At 41.4% G+C, this 24,783-nt stretch overlaps 1 protein-coding gene and 2 non-coding genes across 4 annotated transcripts in view; 1 reads left to right on the top strand and 2 right to left on the bottom strand.

Moving 5' to 3' along the window:
• Positions 1-300: 300 nt before the first annotated feature.
• On the bottom strand, positions 301-372 carry Trnaq-uug. Its single transcript has one exon. It is a non-coding gene; the product is annotated as a tRNA-Gln (tRNA).
• Positions 373-1,445: 1,073 nt separating this feature from the next.
• Trnaq-uug lies at positions 1,446-1,517 on the bottom strand. Its single transcript has one exon. It is a non-coding gene; the product is annotated as a tRNA-Gln (tRNA).
• Positions 1,518-12,360: 10,843 nt separating this feature from the next.
• LOC124156349 (fibroblast growth factor receptor homolog 1-like) overlaps positions 12,361-24,783 on the top strand; it is a 73,700-nt gene continuing 61,277 nt past the window's right edge. For both annotated transcript variants that reach the window (XM_046530856.1, XM_046530855.1), the window contains exon 1: positions 12,361-12,507. In XM_046530856.1, the coding sequence (XP_046386812.1) occupies positions 12,387-12,507 (121 nt within the window). In that variant the 5' untranslated portion in view covers positions 12,361-12,386. The remainder of the gene's footprint in view (positions 12,508-24,783) is intronic.

The raw sequence follows: 24,783 nt of genomic DNA, 5'->3' as shown, positions 1-24,783 counted from the left end.
GAAAAAATGCTAATGGAGTGCGTCCACTAATGCACCGAACCAGAGGGAGTTTGGTCTGTAGGACATGCATGTTTTATTTCCCGTAGGCGAAGTGAAGAAATGACCTATTTTTAAGTAAATCAAGGTTATCGAAAGGTCGACGATGATATTGTGATAAAATTCACACATCCACCTGCCCGCGTTTTAGAAATGTGATTCTGTTTTCATCTGACCAGGGCGTAATACAAATTTCTGTCGTTTTGTATACTCGTTTCTTAAGTTATTTACGAACCGTGACCGCCATCAAGGTTGAAAAAAGAAAGGTCCCACCGAGATTTGAACTCGGATCGCTGGATTCAAAGTCCAGAGTGCTAACCATTACACCATGGGACCGGATGATGAGATACGGTCTGTAATGGGGATCCATGACGCGATTGTCTATGAAAGAAAAATATTCGATATCGATCTATAAGATGGAAGACATGAATGTTATGATATTGATTCCAATGGACGATTTAAGGCATAAAAGTCTGTCGCTTACCAACTTAGTCGGCTTTATCGGGTATTCGAGCCAGAAAAATTGGGGGCCGTCTATTGTTGCTTGTATCGTATGCATGACCTAAATCTGTTTCGGCGAGCATTATGGTCCGTGAAGGTCACCGTTTTAATTCCTTAATTTGCTTAGGGAAAAAAAACACTCATCACATGTGCCTATTTTGCTTGAATTTTAAGGGGGAGAAAAGGATCTATTAGTATGCGCATAGGAAACCGTGGAAACCAGGTCTCCGCATAAGTCACCTGACCAGACTTGATAGCTGCCTCCGAAGAGGTCTCCTCTCCCACTTAATAGATCACGGTCGTGTTTCCCAAGAGTGGTAGCCGTGTTTGTCAGTCCAAACGACGACGCGGAGAAAGAATTGCCTGCCGTGACTTCCACGCGTCTATCCCAGCTTTTTAGTATTCCCAGAAGTCATCCATAAGCGCTACAACCGACGCGTCGCGACGTGGAGCAAGTGGCGGACAGCCTACGTGTGGGCATAGGCAGCTACAGGCGCGCAGACAAATCAATTAATGTGATAACGTATATACGATGATACTGTGATAAAATTCACCCATATATATGTGCGCGTTTTATAAATCTGATTATTTTAGAACGTAGATTTCCGCAGAGATTGTTTGATCTCTGTATTTCTCCAGGGTTTTCTTCCGCGTCAGCTTGTTTGTAGACAACAGTTTCGCTGGCTATCCTGCCAGTGTATTCAGCCTACAGCATATAAGCGAGGTAGAAACCAACAGCCTGAAGACGCTGACAGGATAGGCAGCGAAACTGTTGTCTACAAATAAGCTGACGTGGAATAAAACCCTGAAGAAATGCAGAGATCAAATCTGATCATGTTTTCACCTGAGAAGGGCGTAATACAAATTTCTGTCGTGTCGCAACCGCCATTAAGGTGTTAAAAAATGTAAGGTCCCACCGAGATTTGAACTCGGATCGCTGGATTCAAAGTCCAGAGTGCTAACCATTACACCATGGGACCGTCTGATAAGAAAGTGGTTGATGAATCGTGGAATACCATACTTTCACGTTAAGTTCGTTTTTATCAAAAATGTGGCGTTGACAGCGCCAAGGCCAAGAGAACCTTGGAGGCGCATTCTAGAGGTCTCAAGCTGGAGTAATTTCCTTATGTGATCCACTTGGAAAGCGCCAAACAATGGTTACTAAAGTTAAGTTTATTTTTAACAAAATATGACTTTAACGGCACCAAGGCCGAGGAAACCTTGGAGACACCTTCTAGAGGTTTGGGAATCTACGCACATTTTAACGTCCCTCCCGAGGAGGATAACGTTATTTATTTTCCCAGGCGGTAAATTTTGTCAAGCTCTCATTTAAATTCGCGCAGGGACCCCCTTTGTATATCTCTCTCTGAGCCTCGAGATCATGCGAGTTCTCTCCATTTCTCTGACCTTGCTCGAGGACGCTTCGACGCGGAATATTTAATAAGCTCCGTCGGTCGAAACTTGTGGGAAACGAAAAAATGGGGGAAAAGGAGGGAATCATAAAGTGGAATTGGGAGTCTGCGCGGTAAGGTATGAGATGGCTTAGGCGAAAAGGAAATGGCCACGTTGAGTCGAGGTTTCCGTGTGAGGAGTTTAGATTAGGTGCGGGATATGGTTGCGGAAAACGAGAATATAGCGGTGGCCCTTTCATCTCTCTCCGACCGTAAAGTCTTGTGATGGACGGACTTTTTCGGATGGCGATGGTGTTCATTTTTTTCTCTCGACATGCTTGATCTCTAAAAAGGATTTTCCTCGGTTCTGGCGTGGGTGCCGCGTTGAGGGCTGGTCTCCGTGGTGCTCGATCCCTTGATGGAGTGGTTAGAGCCTTCAGGGATCGGGTGGATGGAGTTCGGTGTCTACTCGAGGACTGTGGAAAATGTACTCGAGTGCCGAAATTCGAATACTCCGAGAGATAGGGGAGGGTAAAAGGGTATACATTTGAAAAATTTGGAGGGAATAGTAAATTTCGCTTTTATGGCAACATAAAAATAATACTATGGTTGCCAAACCAACTGGTTTCGGCATTGCATCTCCATACTAGCCCGCAAGCTGACTGAAAAGCCGTGCGGCAGGGGGTGTTAGGAAACCAGCATATATTAAGCAAATCTTCAAACAAAATTACGAAATTTATTGAGTCCTTTATGATTCGGGGAAAAACGAATTTCCATATCTATCCGCCCTGCAAAACATCTCTCTCTATTACTCCATCTGTCGGACCGGGAAATATAGTGGGGCTCTAATATTATGTTCTCCGTGTCATTCTTAAAGATATATTTTTGCTCAAGCAGTCTAAGCCTAAAAACCTAAATTGGTGGAACAAAGTATTATTAATAGATGAACAAATCAAATCCAAAGTACCGTTCCTCAAATAGTTAATTAAATGCTGTCGACTGGTTTCATCTTGATAATGACGCTAAACCGTTGAAACTAGTAGATAGCATTAAATAATCTGTGTAATGGTACTTTATTTTTGCTTTGTTCAACAATTAATGTAATGGTTGTCTCTTCTACCGATATGAAGACCTGGTTACGTTTTTAGAATAATTAGATGGTACTCAAGTACTCAAGTTAGTTATCGAATACCCAGACAGGTGCTCGAGTACACATGTTTTCGTGGGACTACTTGAGAAATTGGAAGAATGTATGAGTGATTGGCGGTATTCACCCAGACGCCCTTGCTGTGTACTCGCCGAATTAATCCAGAGAAAGTGTGGTATTTTTCTCTGGTCGGTCAATATTTTGTTTAATTTATCCATGCAGTCGCTTCGCTTCTCTAGTTTCCAGAAGAATTTATGGCCTCTCGTGTATATCTATGTGTAATGGAGTGCCTATCTGAGCAACTAAGCTATTTGAATACATTCGATTACCTGCACCCGAGTACATTCGGCATTCTTGCTGCGGTATTAACCCACTTCCGCCCATCGTAGCCATTTCGCATCCGACCATTCTAAGCATGTGAGGGTCTTGAAAAAAACACCGTTCTCCTTTATCCTGTCAAATTGTCATTAATATTTTGTTGAAGCTTTCAATAGCTTAATCCATTATTAGTTTTTTTAAGCCTTCGAATAAAGCCAATGAAAAGGAATGGGTGCGAAACTAAAATTCAAAATGGTCGCCTACTGAATGCAAATTACGTGCAAACAGGAAATGGTATATTTTAGATTATTTGAAATCTCCATCATCCGTAAAATATGTTTGTCCTGAACATTAATCCTTTCTATCTATCAAGGTCACTCGCAGACATTGAACAACTTTATATCCTCACCTCGCTACCAACCAATGTAGGAGCTATGGCCATGGCGTCATTCTGAAATTGATATGTTACCGAAATATTTAACGGGATTATTAAATACGACCGTAGGAACAACATACCTACATATTTTCACAACCGCAAGCAGACATTTTTCCGGGCGGAAATGGGTTAACCCTTAGTTACCTACACGCTAAGCGGGGATTTTACCTTATTGTTCGAAAATTCGAAATAGCGCGTTTACTGCGTATAAATCACTGTTGGTACACTTCGGTGTTCTATTTATGTACTTTTTCCTCGACTAAGAACATTATTGTCTGCAATTCCTTCAGAAAATGCGATTGTGGGTGGCGTAACATGGTGGAACTCCTTCATGATGCACAAATGGTAAGAAAAAAAGACTTTGCTGTTCCACAAAATAAAATATATATTTGCGACCGGTTTCGATACGGCTTATCATCATCTGCCCAGATGATGATACGCCGTTTTTTTCTTACACTTTGTGCATCCATCAGAAAAATTATTCAAAGTATTTATGAAGAAATTTGCATATTAACATGCTTTATTTTTGTTTATAAATGAAAGATAAAAATATTTAAAGTGCTCTTAATTATTAGAAGTTATCCAAATGCGTTAAAAATACCCTAAACGTTTAATGTACATTTAGGCAAACCAAAAATATTAAAGCGCGGCAAAAAAGCCGCAAGCGTGCACTGACGCTATCATCGCGGGCGCGTGCAGCTAAGGGGTAACTTAATTTTGCAGCCCGTGGTGGTACTAAAGGGCATGGTGTTAACGTCTGGGGAAGGGAGTGCGCGTTCAGGTTGTGGCGTGGTCCAAGAGATTCGTGCATGCTCGAGGGGAACCACTTGAAGCCTTGGATGAGGTTTTATTCAAGTGCGACTCGTAGAGTTCAAGTGGGTCAAGCAGGGGACGGGTTGTGTTATGGACGCGTGGAGATGGTTCCATTTAAACTTCGAGTTCCGAGTTTTCCTCTTACCCATCTTCGAGGCTGAGCAGTCCTCAGTTTTGATGCCTTTCAAACTTGATTTAGATTTGGAGGTTCGTCACCGCGTTTGAATTTAGGCTCATTGCGTATTTTCAGGCGCGAAATCCTAACGGAATCAATCAAAATGTGTACAGTTCTTTCAAAAATGAAATTTAAAAGGTTAATATCTGCTCGAGGCCATTAATGCCATGCTGAAAGAGAGCTGCACTATTGCCTAGGTGTGATTTCATGCTAAATATGGATCCTAGATGATAGATCATTATTTTGGCCTTCTTAGAATTTAAATGTTTTCATAGTAGATACTGCTTTGTGGAACTCTTTGGAAACTATTCATTCTATGAATTCCTCCCGGCAAACCCTCATTTTTTTATTTTCTTAATGAAAAAATTGATGTACATTTTTAGAAACAAGGGTGGAAGTTGACGGAAAGAACTACTACATCTCAGTAGCAGTGTTATAACTCTGTGAAAGATTAACTAACTTCTATCTCAAAATGCCAACTATTCAAAATCGTTATTTATCCCCGTTTATTATTAATCGTTTTATGTTTATCTCACTTGCTAATCAGCTTCGGAAACTATCAGCGTAAATTATTAGATTCTAGTGATTTTAGTCCTAGCATATGAACTTTGAAGGCACATACATTGTCCATTGTCTTATAGAAATCCGTACAAAAATGTCTGACTCATTATCCATTCAGGCATTTCGTCTGACAACTGGTGCATCTCGATCGATTAAAATTGAATATTTAGTGTGTTTCAGGTGACTCCGGAGGACTGTTTTTCGTTTAGGGATACCTGTTCCCTCTCAGCAGTCAGGATCCCCCGCCGTGAACATCTATTAACTTTCCCCCTGGAGGCCTCATGCATTTCGAATCTTCACACCATTGTCCAAGTGGGAAGGGAATGTTGCCTCGAGGTGAAGAGAAGTCGATGGATGAGGGTGCATTGTTGATGGGAAGGGTTGGTGAGGGCGGTATGGGGCGGCTACTTGGGGGATGAAAGGGTAGCGCGTGGTTTCAAATCACCCCTAGCGCTACAAAGTTTTTTTCGTTATAGGGTCGCAAAGGTCTATGAGGGGGTGGGATTTGGTGGTGATGTTATCCTGTTTGCATGTGATATAGACTGACTTGGAGGAGGGTGTATAGGGTGGTGAGTTTTGTCAGGTGGGCCTGGGTAGGAGGAGATTTAGCTAGCGGCCCGGTACGTCTGCGGTGTGTGGGGTCCGTCGCTAAGGATGCCTTCTTCAGTCATTAGGAGGCGCTGGGACGGGTAGATGCATGCATTTAAATCGTTCGAGGACGTATCTCTGCTCGGAAATAAGTGTTAATTCTCGAGCGTGCATTCGTCCCGGGCAGATCGAGGGAAAGGGACTAACAGCTTTCCCCCTCGCAGGCGGTACCTTATATTGTTTTCTAGGGAAGTAAAAAATGTTGCCTGCCAGACGAGGAATTTTTCTAACCCTTCTGTTGTGTTACATGTGGGAGTTTGTGTGACTTCAAGGCGTTAATTTTTTTGATTTGGTCCCGACAGATGGCGCGTGCCGTAGAGAAATATTCTGATGTATCACCACCCTTGATGTAAACAAGTGACGTTCATTTGTCTTCGCCTGCTCATTGTTTTAGCAGATGTGGTTAATACTATGCCTGTGTGGTTTTCCTTTGCACAATGTGGCGTTGCTGCTTTTTCTTGCGCAACTCTTGTGAAGTTCGATCCACAAGAATACCTCCTGATTAGAGGGTTTCATTTTCCTGTCGGATATGGCAGGGTATAAATTATATAATATACGTCTTACATTCAATATTGCCTTCATGTTTTTGGTGATGTGAGTCAGTGTAGCAAGCAGTTCATAATCAGAACATGGATTCAGTACTGTTATTATTTATTATTATATTGTGGCAATGCTACAAATTTCATTCAATCAATTGACATTTTTATTTTTAATGAGACCTCCCCTAAGAAATAAGGTTGTTGTTTTTCTCTCTTTCTATTGAATAGTTTCCACTTTTATCTTTCTTATGCGTTTTTGTTTTGCTTGATTCATTTTATTTTAGTATGATTACATCATAGCTTTTATAACTTCCACGAGCTTATCAACGAGCTCTGTAAAACTTGTCGGGCAGTGCAAAATTGAGAAGAAAAGTCCCCTCGCACAGTGGTTACTCATTCAAGATATTTTTTGTCGGCGTTGTGTATTTCATTAATGCTTTGCTGTGCCCTCTTTTTACCTGTGGTGATGAAACGGAAAGTAATTCGGGACCACCCGGGTTATCCTTGAAGATTTTCTCGAGAAACTCGTCCGTGAAATCCTCTATGGATTCACGCAATGGGAGGAACTCGTGTCGACTCACGTCTGCCCAATTTCCTCCCATTTTTCTCCGAGATTTTCAACACCCATATTTGATTCGTTACCGCCTACACAGAGACCCATCGTCGCGGGAAATCTGTTTCGTCTCGGATCTCTCGCAGAGTAAAATTCTCTTTTTTTATAACTCCCCTTGTTGTCGAGTTTGGCCCGTGATGTATCAATGGAGAGGGTTTCGCTTCAGTGTCTGACGTTCTTTCTCGCTCGTACTGTATTGTCGACGCTTTTTTAACGAGAAAGAAACGGAGGAAGGACCTCCCCTTAGTGGAAAAAGGATAGTGGAAGAAACTCCCTTTTTCTCTTCGGAAGTGAAAAGAAACGGATCATAACGAATGAGATGTGATCAATAAGTGATTTCAGTCATGAAACGCCCGTTCTGATTGAACTTGTCGTGGAAATTTCTTGATCTATCGTGAGATAATAGAATGACTTGTTGTTCATCCGGGCATAGTGCGGTCAGGACAAAGGACATAGGACAAAGCAACTTCAGCTACTTAGAAAGATATAGTTCATTTGCCGCGTTGGTGACCCTGAATGATGTGAATAGCCGAATATAGGTGAAACTATTTAAGTAGCCTTAATGGAGCCAGTTAGTTTTGTAAAAGATGTTTCTGCTCCATATTTAAAAAAATATTTATAGCTATCAATGAATTATATTCTTTATCCAAATTAAAATTAGATTAGAGCATGGTATTCTAATGGAAATTGAGAGAATTCATCTTACTATCATCTTATCTTGTCGCCTAATTTGTGAAAGAATGAAATGTAATGTTCAACCTTAGGCATTTTTTATTGAAATAAACGGCCACAGTTTACTTATAAGTATTCATTTTTCTGTAGATTCAGTACAAAACACTAAATTTCTAAAACAATAGGCATGATAGGACTGAAAAAAGGGTATGATGAAACCTATCCGAAAACTTCAATTCCATACAATCTGATTACTCTGCACATTTACGACGTGATTATTGCGCATGAGTCACAAATTGTCTTTTCACTGCGAGAAATCGCTCAAATGTCCAAGCAGTTCTGTCCAATGTGGTGGCAAGATGGCCAACACATTATACCGATGAAATTATCATACGCCATTGAAAAATACTAAAGAAGTCACACCATGAATTGCAATTGCATTCACGATAATGTCTCTAATAATTTCCTTACTTTGTATCGTAGTATCTTTTAGTGGCACGAAAGTGGACCCCACGATATGTAGAAGTGGATTTTTTTTGTGCTCACCTGGGGATTTCGAGAGGTGGACGTGGGGAATTGAAAAACTCAGGCATCTGAGCGAGTGAGGGTGTGATGGGCTTTGGGACGAGCGTGGTGGAGGTGAATGAGTGGTTGTGGGGGTGAAGCGAGATTACCTGAGGGAAGCCTCCCTGCCCCACCCCCTCCTATCTCTCCCCTCCCCCGAAATCCCGAGACGGTCGGTGGCTCTGTGTTTGAGGGGCTGTTGAAAGTGGTGGCTAGACGGGGAACCTTCGGCCGGATCGCTAATGGAGGTTTGAATGGTTGTGATGGGCGGAGGGAGCTCGTCTGCGTTCAGGGTGGCTGCAGTAACTTTGTAGGAGATGCTCAGGAGTTGACCAAGACGTATAAGAGTGTGCTTCTCTGTACCCTCAGAAGAATCTATTTTTAGGGAGCACGCAATGGAAGAGCATTGGAAGAAGTTGACAAGATCGGTGGCCCGGATGTTTGAATTATTAATATTTTCAAGAATTAAACTTGATTCTCACCCTTATATGTGATGTACACAGTATTAAATGCACCTAACCAGGTCGATCTTTCATGTTTATCGTGGTGTTATCTCCTCTGCTCTCGTGAGAATCCACTTTTAGTGTCCACGCAATGTGAGAACATCGGAAGAGGTTGACCAGGTCTGAATTGCGAATGCTTGAAATATGATAAGTATTTTCAAGAATTGAACATAATTCTCACCCTCTTTTGTGAGTAATACACTATTAAATGCACCTAAATAGTGTTAAAAGATAGATACTTCAAGTTTATCATGTTGTTTTCTCAAAATTATTGGAAATGGCTTCTGAATTGAAGTAAAAATTAAACCACTTTCTGAGTTAAAATTTCTCAAATAAATCAATAGCGATAATACTTTGAAGTATTCAATAGGAGTAATTGTATACAGTATTGAATCATTGTAAGTACGTAAGATTAGAAGCAATCCGAAGCCGCTGCAGTATTACATGGCTTATAATTAATACACCGTATTCCTGGATAGGTTATATTTAGTGGTCTTTCGCCAAGATAGTTTGATCCAAAGTAAGGAAATAATTTGAGATATTATCGTGAATGAATGTTGCAGTTCATAATGAGACTTCTTTATTATTCATCAATGGCGTAACATTATTTCATCTAATTACCCCTAATATATATAAATCATCTTCTTGCCATGATCGAAGGAACGGAGCTCATAATTATTTAGGGGTGGTCTCCAGCGAGGGCAAGGATGGAGTTTATCAGCAGGCGAAGCGCCGGAACAGCATCGTAAAATCGTGTCATTAGGACCGGCCGAGCCGAAATTGAGGGTGGAAAATGGATGGCAGGTAGTAAGGGAATTAGCGCCGTCTAGAGGTGTTAGCCACCCGTGAGGGGAGGAGCAGAGGGACCCAAGAAGACTGGGAGTTGATGACTGACGAAAGGAACCAGACATGCTAACGGACGGAAGATTTAAAATGTTTGGGAAAGCTCGAAGAAGGCGGAAGGGAAGCTTCTCATCGCCGTCTGTGCCCAAGAGGGTGTGGACTATCGGAGAAGGAAGAGAGTATTTGGGGGGGGGGATGTGTGAGGTATTCTGTTATTGTGTGTAATATTTTTAAGTGACCTTGTAGTGTACATAAGGAGATCCTCTTGCTTGTTGACGATTGCTAAACCCCTGCCAAACACCCTTGAGGTGGTTCGCAGAGTATAGTGCAGATGTAGATACTCAAATTTGAGAGATGGGAAGAATAATTTTTGTAACTATGTCCGTCTCCTCCGGTTCGCCTTATCGGAAGGAAGTGTTTCGTTTTCAAGGGTTGAGAAATTCATCCCAAGGGCTTACGCGTGGCCACAGGCTCTGTTTGAGGAAGATTATTACCTATTGCGTTTCCTTAAAAAAATAACTTAAACTTTCGTGATCCCGTGGGGAAGTTTTGGAACAAGTCATAAGTGTTGTTTTGGGTATCACTCAATTCGTCGCCCATTTAATTTAACTTTATAGAATAAATGATCAAGGCTATTTAAAATTATTTTGTGTGCCAACAGTGTTTCGTTTTTTTTTCTATTAAGCCGAAGAGTCTCTCAGCTAGGAATAATTGCGTTAGTACAGGTGCTTCCTCAATTCAGTTGGTACTGTTTGACATTTTCTCTCGTAAAGTATGTTCGTTGTACAAATTGAGAGCCGCAGCTCGGTGATCGAGGTTTGGAACTGTCTCTGTCCTTCTAAACTAAATATTTACTGTTCTCTCGGAATTCCTCCGTATTTCAAAAATATTTTTCGTCCCATTCTTTTCCGATTATATTCTAAATTTGGTGGCATTTGTATACACTACTTCGTTTTAGGAACATTAACGCATGCTTCAATAACTCGACGTTTTAATAATTCATTCTATCTTGTTTAATCTTAGTTTGTCTCATTTTTTTATGGTTAAACGTATTTTAAAGAAGTGACACTAAAGAAATAGCCGTACATTTTATTCTAAATATATTAAGGAATAAGTTCTCGATAAATGTTGCTAATTGACGTATTTTGTAAATCATGTTACTATGCTGTCCTCCGGAGGGCATCGTCCGCTGAACTCTGCCATGTCTCTCTCTCCGGACTCATGGGAAACAATGCATGGAAAACCGCAAGCGTATGTCCGCTGAGTGGATCAATTGCCAATTAGTCTTTATAGACTCCAATTCCCGTTCGATTGCCAACTTGTTCCGCAGCGCCAGCCATGCCACCTGCAGCCTTATACGTCTTTTGCTCGGCGCACAAGCAGAAGTTGAAACAGCCATCCATAATTTTAGATATTCACATTGCTGTTGCTTAGACACGCACACAGAAGGCCATTGGAAAATACTGTTTGGGGATAACGATACCTTTGATTAGGAAGTTAGTGAGTCACATACTAAGAAACCAGCAGAAAACTTTAACGTCCATACTGTGGTTTCAAACAGTTTAGTTTTTGAACCTCACGTATTTAATTGGGCTTAGGCCTTTGTCTCATGTCTTCAGAACCTAATTTTAGCAAGTGACACCACAAAAGCATGAGTAATGACACAAAGTCGCTTGGAGATGTAGGGGAGAGTAAATTTCGAAGTCATTAGCATTTCGCATTCAAAGGAAAATGAAATGTGATTAGTCTCGCCCTCTCCACGCTATACACACCACAGGTTTGAAATAATTTGCCATGCTTGTGTTTTTTTGTGGTTATCAAATATGCTCTCCAAGGTAAGGAACAAGAAATTAATTGTTTTCAATGCAGTAAAATTAAGTGAAAAGTTCTGTAAACGAAGATTGGCATAGAAGTGAAAATTCTTTTAATTTAAAAAATTAGTTTAATTGGTCAAAATGTCTTTTTTCCGTATAAACACCCTTTTTCGGAAGCATCGGCTCGTTCTCCTATTAATTTGGCCCTGCATCTGCCTAATTTTTATTTTATTTCCACATATTTTAGTTTTTTAGCGTATGAATTATAATTTATTACGTGACTAGAAATCGATATCTTCTTATGCAATTAAAACGCTTGACTAACGTATACTTATACCTTCATGGGAAACTAAATCACTGGGTATAATTAATATTTGGTTCAATTGAGCATAAATAGAGAAGTGATAGAATTCTCTCTTAACGTAGAGTTTTGGGAAAGGAAAGAATACCAGCTAGATGGTTATTCAAGAGACCGGTGGCGACTCTCGTGATTGAGTAATTATTTACACGTAATTTAAGCATACCGGGAGTGCTACAGTGATTACATTACGGAGTCTCCCGCAATGATTTTTTTCTCTGTGGAATTTTCGCACATATTAACATGTAATTCATCGTCATGAAGGGTCATTTTAGTCATTTCATGAATGAAAATAAGTCCTTCAGTGTTTTTTCCAAATTGTTTTGATGGAGAGAAATTCGAATCCTATTTTCTCCCCCTATACTTTGCAAGAAATTTGTTTTACTATGGTTATTAATTTTTTTTTCTTGTTTATCCTTGCAGGTGATGCGGTAGTTGCCGAATAAGTGTCAAAATGAAGCCGTCTAGACGGTGCAACCCCGTCCCTATCATCTCCATATTGATTCTTACCGTCTGCCTCCATCCTTCTACGGTTTGCTCCGATGAGGAATCCAGCTTTCGCAAAGTCACTCTCGGTGAGTACTGCAACATTTATTTCTGTTTCAGTGGCTAAGATTCAATGCGTAGACTGTCATACAACTTCGCGTGGAAGATCTTCCCATGTTCAACTCGTAGACATAACGTGTTCAATCGTGAAATAATGTCATTTCAACCTACCAAGCTGAGAACGTCTTCCTACTTGTGAAAATGGATGCGAAGCGTTACTCCGCCCTGAAATGTTGCCAACCTTGTTTGCACACATGTCCGAGAAGATTATCCGCTCGAAGGAGTATTAATTTTAATTTGCTGCCATGAGCGTATTCTTTTTTTTTAACGTCGAAGGTAGCCAAATTTTCTGCTCCGTGGCGTTAAGTCATGAAATTTCTTGGAAAACGTCCTTTGGCTAAGTTTTAACCGTGCCATTCATCACGAGGATCTCGATCATTGTCTGGGTACGGTGGTAGAAGAAAAGAAGAAAAAAAACTGTCTCTCTACCTTTTGTGAGTACACTTTTTCCCCTTTCTTGCAATTAGCGTCGTGTACGGAGAGATTACGGCTCTCATTAGCATTAGGGGTAAAGGGGTCTCTTGAATTTCTCCGTGACTCCGAGAAATAAAACCAAAAAGAAAAAACAATTAGACCCTCTCTCTGTTAGTGTCAAGGTCTCCGCTCCGCGCTTTTGTGTCGCAGCCGGCGACGGCGGCGTGGGGAAAGTCTTGTGCTCCTGCTGCCGACCCTCAGACTAAGCGCCAAGTCTTTTCGTTTTAATCCGTTTATAACCAGCCATCGCGCCACCCAAGTAGTGTGTGTTCGGAAAGGACCGTCTCCTCGAAAGAAGCTAGCTGCACGTTGGAGATGAAAGTGGAGGAGGGACGCGACTCCATCTTTGACGGCTCATTGCCCACCACATCTCACCGCACAAGCCGGTGGCTGGCTCTTGAGAATGCGTCAACCCACGGCGAGGGCAGAGGGAAAGGACTGAATTTATGCGCCGATCCAAACCGTAGCAGCGGTCTCTATGTTGCGCGTTCCGTTAATTTGATGCTGGTCCAGCTGATCTATCGACTTGCTTACTTCTCAGTGAGCAGGGCCAGTTTATGCGGTAAGCATAGTGCGCGGCCGCGTGGGGCGCCAAAACGCTCAGTCAGTCCAATATGTATTTAATTGGTTAACGAGCTCTAAAAATATCACATTTGATATACGAGTGGGTTGGAAGCCAAGGGGTACAAGTGATTTTTTTCTCAATAGAGTTAGGTAAAGTTAATTGTTCGAATAAATACAAAAACCTGGTTGCCAAGGGAAACGAGTGAGTCTCTGTTCTGTTCTGACATCGAGTGAAAAATCAAATGCACTACTAACAATAAGTATATAATTGATCTCGTTTGTTTTTTTTACCTAATTTCTGTACCTAACCCTGTGTAGAAAAGAGAAATCACTTGGCTTCCAACCCACTCATATAAGAGCTAGCACGTTATAAGTCCACGCTGGTTTTTAAATCTCGACCCTTATTTCTGAAGTATTTGCATTTATTTGAATGTATCTAGAGACAATCCCTAGTACCTTTCAGGCATCTACGGGGGGGATAAGAGGGCTATAGGGCCGCCCCCCTCCATTGGGTCGAAACACAGACTGGGTGAAATCGAAGTATTTGGGGGTTACCACTTTGCACAAAAGTGTTTAGTTATATTTTCCTACATATTTCCCACCTTTAACGAATTGAGATACAAATTAGCTCTAAACTTAGACTATAATATATAAGCTCTGTGGCTAATTTTTTTAATGGCGAACTTCATCCTTTGGTGTATTTATCTAAACTTAGGGCCTATTTCACATACTTTTGGTATATTACAATTCAAAATTAGATCCAGAGAGGGGTCAGGAAGGGTCTATAGCCCCCCCGTGGGTTATCCAATTTACACTAGATAGAATCGTAATCTTAGCCCCCCCCCCCCTTGTCCCTATCCTGGATCCGCCACTGCTTTCAGGCTATTTTTGATGGGGGGCGCCGGAATGTTGTTCGCTTACATTATGAAAATGTCTAGAACCGGCCCTGACAGTGAGCAAAGGAAAACCAGAGAAAATACTAACTGGAAGTTTGAATCATTACTCAGAGAAGTAAGGAGAGGTTCTTTTGAGTGATTTGGTTGGATGCGCAGAAGTAAGTGTTTCGCCTCCGGAACTACTTCAGTGCGTCGTAAATTGGGGAAAGCTGGAGCAATATTGATGCCCATGAAATGGTAACTCAAAAATACTCTTTTCGAAAAATTTCATTAAAATATTTTTCTTTTTGCCTCCGTAGATTCGAACGTAGTAGTTCCGAACGTTAAGACACAATTAAGAATTTTTTCGCCCAAAACACCATCGCCCTATCGCGTTGTGACAGCACTTTGTTTGCCTTTGGCCGACCATGCTAATTGCCCATTAGTCGTAATAGGCTGCCGCCGCAGAAAAGGGCTGGAGATGAGTTGAGGAGAACTAATATTTTGAGGAGGACAGCGGACGGAAAGGAGTCAAGATGAGGCTGAAGGAGTGGACGGGAATAAATGTCTCAAAGTGAAACGACATAAAAGTTGGACCATTTGAAAGTACGCGCGAATTGTTTCTATCGCAATTGTTTGGCTGTTGAAAAGTCGTCTGTATGTGTTCGGGTACGTTGCTCGAAAGCAATTTGTCTCGTTAAATACGCCAAAGGATGAAGTTCTCAATGAAAAAATATTTGACTTAGCCGGGATTCGAACCAGGATATCCCAAATGCCAGTCAGTCGTGTTAGAACGGCATGGGTTTCGGTAAAACCTCTCCCGTGGTACGCTCTGAGAAAATGGCTTGGTCTCAATTGACCGAACATAATATTGGTGTTCAAACACATAGTTATTCGAGGAGTTTCTACCGCAGCTATTAGAATAAAAATTATAAGTTCATTCTATGGATCCGTAATTGTAGGCAAAAAAAGTTTTTCCGCATTCCATTTATTGTAGGAAGTAAAATTGATGCTCAACATACGGATATTATCCCTTGAATGCATTAGAAGTGCGTTTAAATTTATTTGAGTTTAAGAATTGACCGCAGCAAATCGCTCGCTAAATTAATATCTCCCGTTAATGGTTTCATATTCCAAATAACTGAAAACGTAAGCTGAAATTCTATTTTTCTGCAATAAAAATTCATTGCATTTGAATGAATTATTTATTGTTTTACTATTTTAATCATGCTAGTCTTGTGTAAACATGCAATACTTTTTTCAGAGAAATTTACCGTGATTTTCGATTGTGGTCTTTATTGCGGCTTATCGCGGTTGCAAGGCTAAAAAAAATAAAATGCTCTGGCGAGTTAATATTATATTTTTCTGCCTAAATAAATGATCTAAAACGAATTGAGCCCCACTTTATTCATTTTACGATGAAATGACAATTAGCCAATGAACGTTAGGTCTCCTGTCACAGTCAACTAACGAAGTTGGCAGAGTTACTCAGGGTCAGTCTTGAATACTCCGATCGGTCAAGTGATTGGGGCACTTATTTTTTTTTTAAACGTCACCATCATCCAATTGAACCCAACCACACGCTTATCGGCTTTGATCGGGGCATCTCCGCAGACAAAACCCCTTCGGTTGAATAGACTTTTCATGACGTTGAACTGGGATCTCGCGATGGATTGGAGCGACCTTCTGATCTGTCAAACGCACTTCATGTGCGTCCCATCTGTCCTTCTCTCGCGATGTCTATCTGTGTGTCCCAACACATACTTTCCATACTGTGGGTGTATTTGATCCAACGCCTTCTCTATTTTGCTTTCGATGCATTGAGGCTTCGCGTGATGTAGGTATGATATCATATAAGGGAAATCACAGGCGGATCTACGGGGGGGGCACGTGCCCCCCCCCCCCCCAGAACCTTAAAAACGTTTAATAAAGTCCCATTATCATTGCGTTCGTTTCGTATTACGAGGTAACCTTGTGCCCCCTCCTCCCCCCGAGAACAAAATCCTGGACACGGCCTTGCGTGTGCCCCCCGCTGCCTCCCCCAAGAAAGAAATCCTGGATCCCCTCCTTAGGGGAATTCATAGAGGAGACAGCAATCCGTCCCATAGGATCTTGATTTTTTTCTTTCCTTTCTTCGTTCTTGAAGAAAAACTGAGCAATGAGAATGGAATGGCATTATAGTTTTCTTCCATTGAATGAGTAATCAAGTGCAAAAACTATGGGCGACACCAGTACTAAATCTAACAATTTACCATATTTTCTGGGATTTGAGCAGCACTTAGTTCAGGTCTCTATCGGTACTTTTTCCGCGAGAACTAAATATTTTCCATATGGGAAGCAATTGGCCATAAACCGTCACTGACCTCAACTTTTCCGTAAATGGTGGCCTTAACAACATTTTAGTTATCCTTTATGTCGATAGCTTTAAGGACTCCGGAATTGCATGAAAATATTGAAGTGAAATTCACTAGGGAAGTGCAGTTTCTTTAAATATTTCTCCTCTATGTTACGATGTTTCTCCTGTTATCACGCCAGGTCGATGATTAGAATTTTAAGTGTTCTGAATACAAACATTAGCCGACGGTGCTTCCGAAAATATGGTATTAGAGGTTTTCTAATACGTTCTCGACCAAAAGTGTTGTTTGATGAACTTATTTCCAGTCTACTTATCGTAATTAATTGTTAATTTTCCTGTAATTCTTAACTTGAAACACATTGACATTTAAAGTTTTCACCTCACAGAGACTAAATTTTTTAAAGTTTGGGATGTCAGTGTTTATTCACCATCAGCGATAAATCATTTCTGAACTCGTTGGAGGAGACTGAAAGCGTGGAGAAATCGATTGATTGGTGATAGACGAGGCAGAGCGGGGTGTGGCGTCAGAGCGACTGGGAAGTATGAAGGGCGATGATGAGTATTTACTGTTACCCGCCCTCTCACGCTACCCGCCGACAGAGACCGCACAAGAAGTTCAACGAGGTCAGGTGCCTCTCAAATGCCCACGCAAGTCTTTACGCTTCGTCGGAAGGGGCGGGAGGAGTCAACAAACCTCTTGCGCCGTTGAGGGTCGTCTCCCGATGACCGCTGCCACCCGTGAGGGCATTGCCAACTGTGTCATCCACAGCGGCGCACTGCGCCTGGCTTTAACGAGGACGCAAACCTCCCGCATCGACCAGTATGTTTTCTCACGGATTAGTACCTTAAAACTTGCGCTATCATCTTCAAACTTTCAGGGTTAGTATAGTACTCCATTAGAAAATATTATTTAATACTTTCCCGTATCTCAAGCATAAAAAATTAAAGCTGAAAGATGAGAAATCGAGTGATTCTTTAGCGGTGTAAGACTTTTGAATGAAAACCATATAAGGTTTGTATAATTACTATTTTAAACTTGAGAAGGCCATCAATTCATTTTGTGGAGTTTGCAGCAAAATGGTTGTTTTGTACCTCCCTGCTTCAAAATCCTATCCTTAGGAAAATAATTGCGACCATTCATTACAAATCATGAACTTATATTAAAATAGGCTGCATTTTAAACTGAACTATATCGTAATTTGTTTAGACGTCATAAAACTTCATTACTTCAACTTCGGGTTATTGAACGTTGAAACCGACGGTAGGACATTTTTCCTTCCTCCTCAAAAGAGTTGAAGGACCCTCGACATGCCCATACATTTGGTGTGGAATTACAGCGGGAGTTGGATGCACGCGACAACTTGGGAGGTTTCTCGTCAGATTTAAGATATTACATGGAGAGACGAAAAATTATTTTCATAATGTGGACTTCGAATTCATTCGCATTCATTGAATCTAGGCGTAGGCCTTTCTATTTGGATAGCGTTTTTATTCATGAAAAGAGGCAATTGAAGGGGTTTGCGTCGATGACCAAGAACCGCCTTGGGTGATTTCGTTCCCGAAGGAAATTGAAATTACCAGGCGCTCTCCACTTAAGTTGGAGAACTCGTCAGTAAAATAAACGTTTTGTTGCTTCTTAAGAGACAGAATACTCAAAACTCTATTCATTTTTCTCTCGTTTCATCTGTCAGACGCCTCCAACCTAAGTGTGCTTGGATTTCGTTCCTCTTTTATATGAATTTATGTTGTCCTTATCATGTACCTTTTCCGAAAGTTCGTGGATAATAACGGGGAAGGCGCGACTTTATAGATAATGGACCATAAATAAGGAAACTGAAACATTTATATGGATTTTTTGAAAAGGAGATCCATAAAGAAAAGCTTTCCCACTTGCTATTTAAGTTATATCAACGTGAATAGCCACCAATGCATTACCATCTGAAACGAAGCATAATAGACAAATGCTTTCGCCAGCTATTTTCTGTTGATTCCGTATCCCTGCATACTGTTAGACAAACTTCAAATTGAATTTAAGTGTATTTGAAGGAAGAATCATCCGAAAAATTATTCAACGAAGGCATTATATTTCAGAAATCCGAACGAGTCTCATAGCAATAAATTTGTTTACATCAAACTTCATTGAAAAATTGATTGAACAAAAATTTACTTGAATTCTTCTTAGTTCGTCATAAAAATACGTTTTAATATAAAAAATTATTTTTATATTGCACTTATATCTAAAAATCTTATTATCATTTTTTCCTTTCCCCCGCTTATATGTATACTTCTCTTAAACTCGGATTTGAGCGTCTCCTCCCCGCTCAGTATGCGTCGCATCCACACCTTTATGACTTCTCTGCATCTCATCTTAGACTTTCTTCTCCTCAGACACATCATATCCAGTATTATTATCCGCCCGTTTCTCCTCCTCGTCCCCTGGCATTAATATCGCCTCCCCAACTAGAATTTTATTTGTCGATGCCGTTCCGCCAAGATCCTCCGGACGTCGTCGTAGCGGCGGAGGGTTGGAGCGTCGTCGAGCATCGTGGATGCAGAGTCGATGGGCACTGGGCAGGTGCCAAGCGGTCCCATCCCCTGGGATTCCCCGCCGTCCCCCCACTCGACACCACCCCCACAACTCGCCAGGGACTCGTTGGGTGTCTGAGAATTGAAGGGAGTGGGGCGTAAAGCGTGGAGATCCAATTAAGAGCGATTCTTGCTTCCGTCTGAGCGCACATGGTTCATTATCGGCGGGACCTCCGTCGCCGCCGGCTCCTCTTTTGTTTTGTTACAGTCTCGTCGCGCGGGGCTAAAAATGAGATTATTATTATATCACCATGTATTTTTTGGCCAAATTTCATTTTGTACGTATTTCACCAAGTAAATGAATGTGTTCCAAATTGTTCCAGATTTAGCTGGGCTGTTTACTCTTAAAAATCTGGTGGAATACGCTAAGTTGCTTTAGCTTTTTTTTTTAAAACAAGCACACCTTCATACAAGTAACGCTTGAAACCATCAATATTTAATCTCCTCTACATGAAAGAGCCTACTTTTTAGTTTCCAAAATGATTTTATAACTCAACCGGTTTGGAAAAGTTGAATTCTTTTTAGTTCGCGATAAAAAACGTTGTTTTAATGTAAAAAGTTATTTTTATATTGCTCTTATATCTAAAATTCTTATCATATTCTTTCCCCTTCCTCCGCTTACGTGCCAGGTGGTAAATAAAATAATTTCGGTTTAGTTTTAAGTCTAATTTTTCAAGTGCAATGGACTTCCACAAAGAGATGGCAGAAGTCCTCTGCGTGGCTACTTTCCTCCATGTATTTATTCGCGATGGCCACTATTTCTCCGTCTTTCTGATCGTCTCGGTGGACCCGACTCTCCCGCCCCTCTTCCTGACCGCTCCCCCCGCTTCTCCGTCCCCTCCACACTCGTGCCACGACACGCGCACTCTTGCCCACCTGACTCCCATTTCTCTCACGTGGACGCTCGCGTGCTATTTCCGTGGTGGACCATCCCCTCTTTCTATCCCTCTTTCTTTCTTTCTTTCTTCGGCCATCTTTCCCCATCTCACCCCCTCGCCAAGAACTCTTTCCCTCTCTTCCAAGTATCTGTCTCAACATTCTTTATTCGTACACTTAAACGCAAGAGAGACAACTACTCCGTGTGTCATGGTCATGGCCACTTAATGATCATATATTTATATTCCCATAAAAGGGACAGGTATCCCTTTTTTCTGACATTTCGGTTAGATTTTTAAGCATCACAATTAGACTCCGCGTCGCGGTGTTTCGATGACAAATCTAATTGTAATTCCTGCTAAACTATAAATGTAACCATCATAGTAATTGAATACCGTTAGTGTTACCCCATTTATTCTCGGTGTCGCAAGAATTCATGTCAGTGTCTATCATCGATATTGCCTGTGTTCCAATCCGTAAATTAAACATAGAAGAGGAAAATCGCCTAAAGTAAAATCGCACGTTGATAAGAAATCGTTTGTCACTTCGATTTATTTACTTGTTAGCCTTGGTAATGGTCCTACATGTTGGCACTATGGTCGGTTTTTAACCTATTCAATATTATTTGTATGGGAATTTTCCATTGTCTTTTAATTTCAAATGGAGTACGCCAACCCTTTGGAAATATGATTCTTGCGCTCCTACTTTATCCTTTACTCTTTAATAAATAACTTGAGTTGTGGCCTGAAATACAACTTGTAATTAAAATTTTGAATCGCTTTAGCGAAAAGATTCCGTGATGTTTAACTAATACATACAGTAGGTAATGAATGAAATTTGATGCACAAAGGGTAAGAAAAAAAGACTTTGCTGTTCCACAAAATAAAATATATTTGCGACCGGTTTCGATACGGCGTATCATCATCTGGCAAATATATTTTATTTCGTGGAACAGCAAAGTCTTTTTTTTTCTTACCCTTTATGCATCATGAAGGAGTTCCACCATGTTACGCCACCCACCATTGCAATTGAATATAATTTTAACAATTAATAACTGTACACTAATTCAGTAGCACCAGCTAGCCAAAATGGATGAAAATATCATTTTAGCATTTTTTGCAGGAAACTAACTTCATCTGTCCGCAGAATGATTAGGAATTCCCACATTCCAGGCGTATTACAAACCGTAGATACTCGTTAAACTTGAGTTGAAGGTTATTCTCCCTGAGGCATTCGACATTCTTGCCTTGTGTACACGCCACCTCTGACTTTTAAGGTTCAAGGGCTTCTTTACCATTCCGATATCCAATCACTCCGTAAATCTCTTCAAGAGAGTGGAAACAAATGACGCCTCTCACGCGATCCAGAGGAAAGAAAGGTAGGGATAGGTAGTCTGAGAAGACTTTACAAGATGGGCGTCGCCCGAAAGCCTTAAAACTTCTCAGGAAGAGGAGAAGATGGAGAACATCCCCCGCCCCAAGAAGTCGATAAGGCGAAACAATGAAGAGGGAAGACTGTGTTAAGAGCCCAGAGACAAGATTTGCTGCCCTCGCTCGAGTGTGACCCGCCTACCCACAATGCACGGCGGCTTGGGCCAGGTCAGGTCTCTTCCCTCCCGCGCGCGGGCAGGAAAAGGGCGGGAAAAAATCGAGAGACGCCTGAGAGGATGCAAGTGTCCTCCCACGGAAAGGGACCTTGACCTGCGTTTCACACGAGTCGAGACCTTCGCGCCCGACGCTATTCCTACCATTGTTCGAGAGGGATGAGTACATTGGCGCAGCGAGAGGGGGGGGGCGGGTGTTTTGGGTGATAACCACCCCCCACAAGAGCTCAGAGAATTTTTTAAGTTTAATCCATTTCACTTAATTGGATTATTATTACTATAAAATAGTGTAAATATTAACAAAATATCCCTCAGAAGGTCGCAAAACTCACCATTTTGAACCATTTATCTGAAATATAATCTAGGGGAGGGCCCCCGCACCTCCCGCTTACCCTGGCGGGTATTCCACACCCTCAGACACACTTTTACGCCTGAAACCCCCCCTAGCCTTAATTCCTAGCTGCGACCCTGGATAAGTAACCGAGTATTTTCAGGGATACAAAATTAAGACATGTCTTTTCGAAACTGGAATTAAGAGTAATTTCGAAATTTAGTTCTCGGATCAATGGGATGAACCATAAAAGACCATCTGAGAAGCAGAAGTCACACAACTAGCGTTTGCTCGACGATTTTCTGCCCGCATTACCGACTAATCCACGTCAGTGAGCTGTGTTAACCACTGATATTGGGAATGGGGTTGACTGTGAAACGGTATATGGTCAGCGCTAACCAGTGTATGAGCGTAGATAAAACTTGCTCGGTTTTAGAATATCGATCTCTGTCGGTATACCTCACCTGGTGTATTGCACAATGGTTGTTTGAATTCTGATTGTCTCATAGACTCCCTAGGATTAGTTCCTTAATTTCTAACACGCCTAATTTGCTTCCACGTTTTCCGCATTCGGTAATGTTTCTATTGCACAACCTACAGTGTTTTTACAGTGAACTTAGCCTTACTTTCAGAGCTAATTTCACTCGCGTGAATGGATGGTTCGTGTCATCTTAAAAGTAACCTCACCTTTAACTTTCTCCTGCCCGAATGGGCGTGGCGGGTGTTTTATGATTGATGGCGATTCTCATTGCTTCGCGTGCTGGGGATGGAAGGGCGGCATGTCACGTGACCACTCTTGCACGACTGAGGCTGGTGTTCGTGACTTGCTATCTTACCGCTGCACCCGTGGGATCTCAATAGAAAATGAATTTGCTCATAAGCTGATGAGATAATGTGTCCTTTACTAATGTTACTGGTGGAAAGCTCCTCTACGTGCAAGATTCTGAGCGATAGTTGTCACTTCGTGTTTCAACCTGAAGATGGTGAGGATAGAGCTCGGAATAAGCTGCAGGCGGGTGAAATTTACATATTCAGGATAGGAAGTCCATTTCCGTTCCATCCTCGGGCCACGTGGCTTCACAAGGATTTATTTTTACGGTTAGCGATAATTTTGGTATGATTCGTTTTCTTCTTATGATGCCAAAAGAACAACTTTTTATCTATTCTCTTTCATAAAAATAATTAATGGAAAGCCCATTTAGGCCAGAAATCCAGGTTATTTCTGGGTAAAACTGATAGTAAAGAGACTATGAAAAGGCATGGCTAAGTTTACTCAGAAATTATCTTCAATGTTACTGCATATCACGCACGTATTTTTTTTTAATCGATGGCACTTTCCTCGGCCAGCATCCACGCTTTGGCTATTAGTTAAAATGTGGTGTCACACTCTCCATATGTGAATGAGTATCGTGATGTGCACAGATAAGCGAAGGTGTTCCAACTCTCTTAATGGTAGTGCGATTTGGTGCCATTGACTTTATTTGTCCTCTTCCCTGGATCATTTTCACTGAAGACCTTCATTTTTCCAAATTTTTCTTTTAATGATGTTAGCCTTCAGCCCTCATATTGGAAAAATATAACCTACGACGATTCTCCCTATCTACAAGCTGAATGAAAGCATCTCACGAAGTTACAAGCCCTCAGCATCTGTCACCGAAACTATAATCTCAAATGAGTGGTTTGGAAGCCAAGAGGTACAAGTGATTTCTTTTTTCTATACACAGGTACAGAAATTAGGTACAAAAACCAAACGAGATGAATTAGATATTTAGTAGAGAGCATTTGATTTTCCACTCGATGTCAGCATAGAACTGAGACTCACTCGTATCCCTTGGCAACCAATTTTTGTGTATTTCTTCTAACAATTAGCTTAACCTGACTCTTTTGAGAAAAAAATCATTTGTAGCCCTTGGCTTCTCAGCCCCTCAAATGTTAGATGCACTTGAAAATTTCTTTAAGATTCATGATTTCGTGTACTCATTGATTGATTTATGTTTCGAACAATCAATACGTGATGCAGGCAATAAATAAATAATCGCCTTGAACGCATCATATTAGATAGATGGATTAGTTTTATTGTGAAAAAGTAGCGTTTTCTTATTCAATCATTCGTCGATGCTGGTGGAGAAACGGCTTGCTTTCGGCCCCTATCCAATGGACACAGTCCACCATGCTGTGCTCCATTATTGCAGCGTGTGCCCTCCAAAATAGAATCCTACTGGATAGACTGTGACGGAAACCAGCGACGGATGCGTCACAGCCATTGTTATGCAATTCAAAAGATTATTTTTTGCCCCCGTCTTCCGTATGACCGAATATACATATACGCCCACATCCCCTCGCGTCCGACCACACAACCGACGAGGAGATGTTTCCCTCTTCCTGCTTTTTCGGCTCCACCCAAGACACGTTGGACCACGCCTTCGTTGATTTACGTTAAGCTTAAAGCGCTTTGTACCGTGTGGTCCACGTAGTCGACGTTTGCCTCGTGCACGTCTGATCTCTCAAAGAAAACTGGTTTCTCCTCCTTGACCTTGCCCAACATTATCCTCTCGACTCCCTTCTTGACTGGAGATTGAA

The sequence above is a fragment of the Ischnura elegans genome, chromosome 3 (assembly GCF_921293095.1).
Source record: "Ischnura elegans chromosome 3, ioIscEleg1.1, whole genome shotgun sequence".
Taxonomy (NCBI): Eukaryota; Metazoa; Arthropoda; class Insecta; order Odonata; family Coenagrionidae; genus Ischnura; species Ischnura elegans.
The sequence above is the reverse complement of the archived record's forward strand: the minus strand, read 5'-3'. Positions and strand labels throughout refer to the sequence as shown.